Source organism: Centruroides vittatus, unplaced genomic scaffold, assembly GCF_030686945.1.
Source record: "Centruroides vittatus isolate TY-2023 unplaced genomic scaffold, ASM3068694v2 contig_341, whole genome shotgun sequence".
In the NCBI taxonomy this organism is placed as follows: domain Eukaryota; kingdom Metazoa; phylum Arthropoda; class Arachnida; order Scorpiones; family Buthidae; genus Centruroides; species Centruroides vittatus.
The window spans coordinates 2048254-2060518 of NW_027122166.1; the positions used below are offsets into that span (position 1 = coordinate 2048254).

Sequence of the window (12265 nt, forward strand, 5' to 3'; positions counted from 1 at the left end):
TTATTTTTATTGTTAGCAATGTGAACTAGAAAATATTGTAAGTATGAAAAAGTTATATTCAAAATGGAAAGTACAAATAAGAAACAAAAGAACACATTTTTATATAAATGGAATTAAAAATTGTAAATGAAGTTTAAAAAAATTGTAAAGGTAAATAAAATACAGTATTTTACAACAGAAATTTTTAAACAAAAATAGAAGAATAAACTACAGAAAAAGTTTGCAAGATGCAAAAATGCATACCTATGAATTAACAAAAATTGAAATTTTAAATAAGTGATAAATAAATATATGTTGACTTTTATTACAAATTAAATTATGTATAGTCTGAAATTTATGAGAAAAATTTTATAATTTTGTTGTTTTTAATAACCAAAATAATTTTCAATATAAGCATATATAACTTTACCAAAATTCACTAAATTAACTAGATTAATTAATTCAATAAGTTTTAGCAGTTTTTAGTACATTAATTAATCCAGGATTGGTAACTTGCTATTTTATTTATTTAATAATTAATTTTATATACATATTCCATGCTCATGTCAGCAAAGTGAAACATATTTCTACAGTTTGATTTCCTCGTAAAAATATTAAATAAATACATAATTAATTTATATTTAACTATTAATAGTTGATGAATAGGTGCAGGTTGATTTAATTTCAATCATTTTGATTTAATAGTAAAAGCTTGCAGTAATAAATTTCATTGTATTAACTACAAAATTTAGTTATTAAATTACAATAATTATAAGAAAACATCGAGCAATTATATTATCAAACTTGCACCAACTTGGAGCTATTTTATAGATGAAATATTGATCTCAATTAATAATTGAAAAAGAATTATTAGTTACAATATCATTAATGATGCCATATTTTAGTAACGTAATTCTGAGAAACTATCACATTACTATTTTCATCATTATTATGAATTGAATTAATTAATTTTTAATTCAAATATTTATTGAAATTATTTTATGAAAAGTAAGTTGTAAGAACTTTTTCAAATGGGAAAAGCACCACAAAAAACATCGAAAATCACTATAATGTTAATAACTTCTTGACATAAATTAATGATTAAATTTTACTTAGTTAATATTTAATTAAAATTTTCAAAAACAAAATCTAAAATAATATTTATCTTAGAAAAGTTCAAAGTTAAATAATACTTCACTTGTATAGAATCACTCAATGCAGTCTGAACACTGATTGAGATTGCTATTAAAAACAGTATTAATATTCAATGTTGGAACTTGTAGTAAATGTGTCATTGTTTGGTTGTTTTAGTGTAATTTATTACTGTAATTTATCAACCAACAGAAAATAACCTAGAGACAATACAAAATGGCATCAAAGTTCTCTGCATCAATTAGATTACTGAAGTCTTATTATTATTAAGCATTCAAGAGTCAGAAAGTTTAATTAGATGCTTCAACATATTTGAACAGTATATTTATCTTTGTCAATTAAAAAACTAAATATATGCATTATATTTTAAAATTAAAATTTTTAATTTCTATATTTAAATATTTGTAATAATTTAAACCATATAATTTTTTAAAATTTTTATTTAATAAACTAAATATGCTGTTTTAAAACTGAGCATATTTAACTCAATGATAATATAAAAGTTTTTTAAAAAACAGAAATAAATGATGTACTAAATTAAAAGGAAAAATTTTTAAATTATTGTTAAAAGATCAGAAACATAAAATGTAAATATTACAATTTTTAGAAATTTGATTTGATGATATGGTGAATTTGATAACTGCTAAAGAAAAATATAAAAGTTACATAAAATTGATTTAAATTTTTAAATGACTGAAATCAAAAGATATTGCTAAATTTAAATGTTTATTTTAAATCCCTAATAGAAATTATGAGATAGACAAACATTGCTCTTAATAATGTTTATTTATTTATATTGTAATAATTAAATTCATTTGAGAGATTTATTTTAAACTATAAAATTCTGACTTTGTTTTAAAAGATCAAACATTATATCTAAAATCATAATATATATTTAAATAAAAAATATTGATGATCAATATTTATTTTCGGTCTGTTTCCTTAGAATATTGAATATTTATTTTTTTTGTTGCTGCATGGAAACCAAATAATTTTCTGTTATCTATTATAATGCAAAATTTCAACTTTCTTTTTCTATAATAATTAATAATGTATATTAGTGATAATTTGGCTTCTAAGTTACAGTAATACAGCTATTTTCCAATGTCTAATGATATATACCATAGTGGAAAGTGATGATTAATGATTAAAACAAATGATTAAATATGTTTTATTTTAAATTAAAATAGGTATTTTTCATTGAGAATCCATAGGACACAACTAATTCTAATTTTTATAACTTTGAATTTATAATATTTTTAGAATATTTTAGATTTTAATATTTAATTGTATTCTCTGACAAGCATTCAACAAATCAATCTATCATTTTAAATTGTTTACTTACTACTGGTATGAATGAGTATTAAATTAATGTAAGTGTAGTATTAACAAATACAGAATGACAATAAAAATAGTTTATGAATTAGATTTTTGTAAATCACAAATTCTTAAACAAAAATATTTTTCACAATTTATTCTCCTGAATTTTTAACATAAGGATGTTTTCAGTTTCTGGAAATTTATTTTTATGCATAAACATATTACTTAACTTATGTAAATAAGTAAGTGTTGCACATTTATTTCATTGTATTATCAATTTAATTTTTTTTCTCATTATTATTTTATAAGTAAATAAAGGTTGACATAACAATAGAAGAGTGAATTTGAGTCTAATTCATAAAATTTGGCAAAAATGTCATTGAAATATAGAACCAACTTTAATAAATATGAACTGTAAAAGTTACATGTACTATTCATAAAATATACAAAAAAATTTATAAATTTATATATATATATATATATATATATTATAATATATATATTATAAAACTAATATTTACAAATTCTATATTAAAAAATATTCTATAATTAAAAAAAATATATAATAATTAAATTATTTTATACTAATTAAACTCAATTTATTAACTGTTTTCACATTCTTATTTATAATTGTTATTTATCATTCTTTTTTAAAAATATTGCAATGCAATAGTTAAAAGTTTAAATCCTTTTAACAGGTCATTAAATTTAAACATTTTGTGTTACAAAGATAAGCAATTCAAATCTGATATCTGACTGTAGAATTTACCAAGTCTGAGAATGCCAAAAATAATCAATGAAACTCCTAACTAAACAAATGTTCTGTTTTAAACACACAATAATTAAACAGCTTTTAGTTATTAAGGATTGAGAATTTTATAAAATTTTAGTATATCCCGATAAACTAGACTTTTTTAGCGCACATCAAATTATTAAAAAGTCTCATTCTAAGTTTTATAAAAAGACAAACTGCACGAATTCATTTTAAAATAATACCAGCATATGCCAATATATGCTGGTATTATTTATTGTAATTATCTGCCGTTATAAAGTAGAGAAAGCAAATTCAAGGTAATTTTTGAACAAAGTTTATCGAAATAACAAAGAAATCTACTAAAGCAAAGAAATAACTTATCGAAAGGAGTGTCACCAACTAAAAATATATGAATATACTCCACCCTTCAGCTATTTTTCAAAAGATAGAATTCTAGAAAGGAATACACCTATATTACCAATGCAGAAAGGTGAAGCTAAAGTTAAAATATAAATATTTTTTTAAAGATAATATTTAAATTTAATTAATACTTTTTATATTTTGGTCTTTAATTCTGCAGTATACGAATTTTGACATGTGTTTTTTTATATATGTTACTTACATCATATTTAAATTGTGACATGTGACAATCAGAAGCTAGACTTTTTGAAGTGTTACCTTTCAGACCGAGAAAAGCAAGAACTTGGCTTGAAAGGTGTTGCCGAAAGATCAATTTAGTTACTTTAACACACGCTATTTATGTCAGTTGTGTTTTGAGTGAGGAGTTTGTGATGTTTTGGTTGAAATTGAGTATAAAATAATCTAGATTCATTGAAATATGTATGAAACAAGTTTTGTAATGAAGCTTGCCTATGGCATAGATTCTAGTTAGACCAGTTCACGTGTACAATGACCCGTTAAGTTTATAATTATCATATTCAGATGAGAAAAACTGAACTATTTCCATTAATTTCGAATCCAGACAGCCAATGATTTGTGTATAACGTGCTTCCACACCGGCAACCGGTTGAATAAGCACAAAATATCCAAACATTCGACAATTTATATTAATAAAACGATTCCCGACACGTTTAAAAATCGTTTTAAATAACTTACCGATAACTTCTCCTAATTCGTAATCATCTTTATCATTAGGCCATCCTCCCGTCGTTGCTAAGGTACCAACAATTTCGGCCATCTTGGTTGCTATGCTGTCGCTCATACTCCTCCTAGCGGTCATTTTCTCCCGAACGGCAGCGGTGCTCTCCTGTAAAACATGTGCCGTCGCGCTGATACGTCTGTATACACCGGGCGATCCCTGAGTCGGTAAACTTGACTTAACGGAACCACGATAAGGTGCTTTACTAAAAATATAACAAAATAATAGTCATCGTATCACATCTATAATCTTTTTTATTAGTTAAATATAACGCTACAATCATATTTCCCAGATGTTTGGAGGCCCGGGATGGGTTATCCTTTCCTCATTATCTCTATACAATGTACAAAAATTCTCTCGTAGAGCCTCAAATAACCCACAACTGACATTGATATATTCAGTTTTACAAGCGAGTTAATTCGAATTTATAAATAGAAGTGTTATATACATATATAAACTTATACTTTTAATCCAATTTAAAACGCTTTTCAACGATGATTTATGATACAGTTTAACGCAATTATACAGACTTACTAAACGAGTTAAATATTTATTTAATTTAGAATATACTGTATAAATAGTAAATTTCACAATAAATAACTTTATTAATGTAATATTTATGCAAGGAACATTACGAAATTTTAAAATCCGAGCTGTAGATAATTAGCGGCAGAGGAATAAATATCTTCTTTTTTTTATCTTAATTTTATGCAATTTTATCAGGTATAACTGTTATTTAAGGCTTTAACACTGTATAAACTATAGAATAATTTTATGAAAATTATCATTTCGTTTTTCTCTAGGAGTTTTTAAAGGTGTTTCCGCATGTGTTCCATAATTACGCCCGCAATTGAGACTAATTATATATTAGCAAAGTACCTAATTAAGTAACACGAGTTTTAACTGAATAATTCGTATACATTTACAGTAACGTGTAGGATTTAAATATTATAATCGATGTCACTTGTTGTTCTTTTGTTTATAGGGAATGCAAGTAACGACGAAGCCAATATTATACTATTAATAAAAGGAAATAGGAGTCAAGGACTGTTCATTGACCACTTAGTTGTTGTTATACGGTCCAAACTCAATTACCTAAACTTCATACACTAGCACAATAGTCTATAAAGACTACTTAAAATTAAAATTTAAAAAAGAAATTTAGAAAGAAAAATATTATTTTTACGCACAGAAATTCTATCCAGGAAAATTATATTCTTGATTTCACCTTGAATGCAAATTGGTCTTTATGTCATATACTCTTAGTTAATATTGTACCGGGTAGTAAATGTATATATACTGTATATGCTTACAACATAATCAATCGTTTAAAAATGATTTCATAGAAATATTATCATTCATTTTTTCAAAAATTAACCATAAAATGCTATTTTTAAAGATTATTCTTTATAGAATTCGATGTTATCAGGTGGAATTTTTCAGAACTAGTGCCAAAAATTGGTAACTGTGAAGTCTTTTAGTACTTATAATTAAATAGTATATGTTACTTGTTTTTCTGAATATTTTAACTTGTTAATTGTCATTTATTTATATATTAATGCAATTATTCGTCTTCTATTTACGTGTAATTTTCCTTTTTCTTATCATTAGTAATTACAAAATAAATAATTGTTAAGCATTAATCATAATTAATTGTTTTTTGAAAATTATATACGACTTCTATTTATCATTATATTATTAATTGTTAAAAAGATATCATTCACCCTTATTTATATGTAACCATTAATTACTGCATTATTAAATTATTATAATTTGTCACTCTTTAACACATACTCTATATTGTTAAGTAATAATTGCACTTTATATAAAAAATAATTTTTTTAAAATATTAAATTACTTCGTCAGTTATAGAAAGAAAAACTCAAATTTTTTTTATTATAGGACAGCAAAATTTGCAGCCCTATAATTTAGAAGATTGCTTTCTTTTAATAACCATTCATTCATCAATACAACTTTAATATTAGCTGCTGTCAGAAGATAATTTTTTCAAATTATTTAATTAAAATTAAATGCATGTAAAAAAATCTGCATATAAATATATAAAGAATTGCGTAAGAAAATTACAAAAATGCAATATTTAATTGCTTGAAAAGTAATTACAAACAATGATTTAAGCATATTTCTTAATCTTACACGTGCAAAAAATAAACTAATTTTAATAAATAAACAAAAAAAAGTAGTTAAATCCTCATAACCCCTCAAGCGCAAAATATTTAAAAAAACACTCGGAATTTAATGATGGTTATTTTACTTTTATCACTTTAATGATATGTGCCATACTTACGAAATTTCGATTATGAAAATCCTTTCGTGAATCAATATTAGCGTGTACTTTTTCCTTACAATTTCAAATAAGGATATCCTTTAAAAATATAACACTACTACTGAAGCTATCCATATGTAACAGATGTGCCATAAACGTGTGGACTGTCACAGAAAATGTCAGTTATATGCTAAAAATTCAATAATAAAATATATGTCTTTCTAATAAATTACAAATAGCATTTTCATTTTTTGAAAATTTGCCAAAACTATTAGGAAATTTTTGCTATTGTTTTATTGCCAACACCTATGTGCTATATTGTAGATTTATACGGGGCTAGATTTGCGAGTTAACAAGTTGCGACTTGGGCCTCACATTTTTACATGTACATTATTTAGTGAAGGCGAAATGCCTGTTATGTTGCAGCTTAAAGCCATAACAAGTTTAAATCCAGCTCTAAGTTGATTTAAAGAGTAATATTTAAATGTTATAATTATGTTTGTTTGTTTTCATATAAAGGTATTTTTTTCTATATTTCGACAGACTTATCGATGTCTCGCTTCGTCAGTTATTAACTTGATAATTTTTCCTCCCTAGCAATCATAGATTAAATAAAAACTTTACCTTAAATGAGTAGAAAAATTCTAAACAAGACTTTATAACTGTTTTAAAGTTTTTTATTTAAAAAAAATTAATTAATTTCTCTAATTTTTTTAAATTAAAAATATACTGAGATCATTTTCTAATAAAAATGTTATCTTAGGAAATTACTCATACAGAAAATTCTTAATTAAAGTTTGCAATATAAATTTTTTCGTTATTCGAATTTTAATCTAATTTTTTTCTGTTTTATTAATTGAATAATTTATTAAATTTAATTCCAATTTTCAAAAATATTTTCCTTGAATTTATATTAATTAATTAAACGTGAATTATTTTAAAAAATCATTTCGTTGATTAGACTGTGCTTTATATTCTGTTTAAACCTTATTTATTTTTTTAAATTTACATTACTGTAAACTTATTTAATCTATGCTGTATTATATTTTTAAAAAAATTTATTTTATAAGTTTAAATATAGCATATTTAAAATTTTTAAATCAAAATAATTGTTTTAATTTAGAGAAAAAGCTTATTTAAGTTTAGTATTTTAAAATTTAGTAGTTAAATGTACATATACACAGTTGTAATTTAAGAAAATTAACGTTTACATGCATATGTTGAATTACTCATAATTTTAATGGATAAAGCATTTTATAATCAGAAATTTTGTAATGTATTACTAATAATTAGACCATATAAAGATCAGCAAGGCCTCAAAGGGCCCAACTGGCCTTCTCTATCTCATTTAATTATTCCTACCAGTCTAAAAATTACAACCTCTATTTGGGCTGTAATTTTTGGGGTACAAGAAGACCTAAAAGAGCGTATTTAACAAAGCTCTTTGAGGTCTTCTTGGTTCTATATGGCCTAATTAAACCTATTAGTATCTCCAAAACTGTAGTCTACATAGCGAATACAATTTAAAGGTCACTAAATATTTAAAATTTAGTTTGATATATAAAAGTACGATATAAAAATGATATAAATTATATTGGTTTTATTTGTTTTATTGATTTTCTTCATATATTTTTATGGAGTTTGGAACAGAGTGGGGCTCACATTTATAACTGAGCTGAAACTCATTCATTAATATCTTGTCAATAATAATAATTGTAATAAAATTAGATAAGTTAAATAATTACAGAATTTTGTCCTGACTACATTTATTTACAATTTTTTTTTTTTTAAAAAAAGAAAGAAAAATGACAATCATTTGAAAATATACTGAAGGAATAGGTATATCATCGTTTTATGGATCATAAAACAAAAATCATTAACAATTTTACAACCTTAATACAATTTAATATTTGCTTCTAAATAAGCACTCAAGGATTTTATTTTATCGCTTTTAATAGAAAGGGTTTTAATTTTTTTTTTTTAATTAAAGAGTTTAGAATTCAATCAAATTATAACTTATACAGAGTTTTACTTTTCCAGCTCTGTTATATCCTATATAACAGAGGGAAAGTTTGGCGATCTGTCAAAAAATGACCCTCAAGATTTTTACATTTTTGGACTCAGGGGACCTTGAAACGTCGAATAATGCAAAAGAAAAAATTCGGGGTTTTTCTGTATATATGGATGTTAGTGTGTGTGAGTGGGCATGATTTTGTTCACCCTCTTCGAAACTTAATAGCTCCTGTGCTTTTTTGTCGAAAATTGCTGAAATTTTGCGGGGAGGTTTGTTTATTAGAGGGGTTGATGCTATTAAATTTTGGTAGTTAAAAGCTGATGGGGTGAGGAGATAAAGGAGATCGTGTGTCATATCTGGAGTATGGTCGGACTTAATGAAGATTTTACTCGTTATTACCATTTACAAATTTTTATAAAACCCATGGCCTTTCAAAACTAAGCTTTTTGCCATTTTATAATAAGTAAAAATATAAAAAGTTTTTAATTAATAATAAAATATCATAACAGATGGCACCACTCACGCAGTTTTAAATGTTGCCGAAAAAGTTAAGCAACTCGTTGCTGGACTTTTAAACTGTATACAGACCAGACTTGAATTTCATGATTTTTTATAGTGAAAATTCGAATATTTTTTTTTATTATGCATGGGTTATATTAATCAACGAAAACAAAGCTGAAATAAGATTCAGACTTGAAGATATGGTCAGAATTCTGATAATAAATTGTTCCAAATTGAATTATGAATATCCGTCCTGTAAAATAGAAAACCCAACTAAGCTTTCTTTTCACGTATCAATTTATGGAATCTTTTGCAAGCAAAGAGATTTCATGCCTCCTATTTCACTTACGGCAACTTGTGAGGGTCACCGTAGGTATTGTCGATTTAATGAGTAGTTCAACACGTACCTAAACCCTCCCAAAGCCTCATTTATGTTCAAGATTTTTCAGATATAAAAAGAAGCCTTGGCTATTTACCTTTTAAAGCCTTTCGATATATTAAAAAGGTTTAAAATGCATTACAATTTTTAAATAATAAATTTTGGTTGCAAAATTAAAGAAGTTTTTTTTATTATAAAAAAGAATGGAATGGAATCCTTAATTTGTAAAAATATTTTTTAACTTCCCATAAATGTGAGGCCCTGGTTAAATGGCTCTGACAGTCCCTATGCGAGAAAGTTTGACTTATATCCATGAATAGTTTAGAGGAAGAGGTTTGATCCTATATACGAATATATTTCATGCTTACGAATGTACAGCAAATTCGGCCAATCCGAAATTGTTATCTTAAGTACACTAAGAAGACTAAAGGAAATATAAAAATTCAGCATAGATGACGAATGAAAAACCCATCTAAAATGTCCTTGAAAAATTATGAGAAATTCGAACCCCGGATCCCTCGTACTCCGGAACTCATAGAAATAAAACAGATCCTCATTTCGCAGCCACCGGGTTTCCATCTTTCTTTACACTGACTAAATTATTTGTTAGTCAGGCTTCACAGAAAGTGATCAAATGTTGCATGGTGGAACAAATCCAGATTAGTTCAATCCAATCCAAATATGTATACGTTAAACATTGTATACAGAGTTTGATTAGACGAGGTGAAAAATATTGAAAATACATACAGTATATTTAAATGAAAATAAAATATATTATCTACACGTCTACCCTATTATGTTTCTCGGACAGTTGTTTAGTGGTTATAGCTTAAATTATAGGAGGATCTAGGCAAGCGTTAACTTGTGAGGTTCCTTTTACATAAGATTATATAAGAAGGCCTTGTATTATATCAAGTATCGCGTGATATATATAAGATTAGAATATATATCACGCGATACTTGATACAATACAAGGTCCTAAATAATATTGGATTCCGAATAGCAAGATCGAATAACGACAAGTATACATATAGGCCCCTATAAACACGACTCTTGTAAAAAACGTCTAGATTAAATGCTAACTAAATGTAATTTAGTTTTGAAAAATTGAATAAATGAAGAAAAATCGTGAGTTTGAAATTATATCACTGTTTAAGTTGGTGGTTTCTTCGTCAAAGCAGATTACTTTTCTTAAAATCGCCAATATATACGAATAAACAATCTACACAATTTTTAATTCCTTTTGATAAAATTCTTTAACTTCCTCGACGATATAACAGTTAAAATCTAAAAAATATAATTAAATTAAAGATAAACGATCTTAATTCTATACGTCATTGAATTATATGATAGATAAAGAAGTCAATCTATTTAATATCCGAAGCGAAGTAGCACGCACATTTAATCACCAAGACTTGTTTTTATATTCATGGGTCCTAATTGAAATGAATGATCTAAACTTGAATTGATAAGTTTTTGCAACTTCCTTCATATTAAATTTCATCGAAACCTGTCTAGCCAGTTCGAAAATATTCGTGCACATAAACAGTGAATTGACCGTTACCAATAGGTGTTATCATTCTGTCAATACTGATAGCACTTACTTGTTATATGTTAACGTTGAAATGTGTTAAAATAATGAAATTTTTAAATATTTAATTCAATATTCTTTATTTCCTTAAATGTTTTCAATATCTAACGATTGTAATAATTATATAAATGTATATTGCAGGAGGACCTCTAATAGGTCGAGAGAAGCACAGGACACTCACTTTTTTCAGACCGTCAGTATATTAAAACAAGCGTTAAAATTATTATTGTTATTTTTTAAATTATAAAATTTCACTAAAAACTGAAGTTTTTCAATATTATACAAAAATACAACTAAATGAATAATTTGTGATAAAAGTTATTGAGGCTCCCGTAAATGTAAGGTCCAGGCAAAGTAGTCCAGTTAGTCCCACTTGTAAAGCCTTTATACAATATAGGTCTATATTTAAATGTATGAAGTGTGTATTTACGCATGCATGTAATTATGTATGTATTATTACGCACGCACACACATTCATACTATAGTTTACTATTACTATTCATACTATTATAGGCTTGTATACTGTATAAGTTTATTATGCAATGCACTTCTATATACTATACATTACAGTATATAGAATCTAGATAACGGGAAAAAAGGAATACCGAGTTAACTTGGAAAAAGGGAATAACGAGTTATTAAATACTGTATACAGTATTTAATAACTCGTTATTATTTTTTTCCCAGACTGTTTCAATTTGTTTATAGTGTTCTGCATTTACAAGTAATGAAAGTATTCATTTGTTTATTTTTAGAAACAATTTTCTAGAAATAAGCCATACATTTCTGAAATAATTAACCTATAACTGTTGGAATGCGTAGATTAAATATTTTTACGACTGTTTCAGGAACAATAATTCGAGTAAAAAACACACACATACTATTGTAAAGTGTATAAAAAAAAGTAGCTTTGATGTGACTTTTACAATACAAATTTTTAAAATCTTATGTGTAAAATTTCAAAATTTAGGATTTTTTTACATTTGAAATATATTTTTTAAAATTGTTAATAAAATAAAATATATTAAAAAGTAAAATTACCATCAAAGTATAGTTTACATCAAAGTTTAATAGTGGAAAAAATGAAACAATTATATATCTTAGACATAAAAATCTCTAAATTTCCAATTAA

General features: G+C 25.2%; 1 protein-coding gene across 1 annotated transcript in view; it reads right to left on the bottom strand.

Moving 5' to 3' along the window:
- Positions 1 to 12265, bottom strand: part of fray (frayed) — a 66255-nt gene that overhangs the window by 34475 nt on the left and 19515 nt on the right. The window contains 1 exon segment of the mRNA XM_067268892.1: positions 4322 to 4569. Coding sequence (XP_067124993.1) covers positions 4322 to 4569 — 248 coding nt within the window.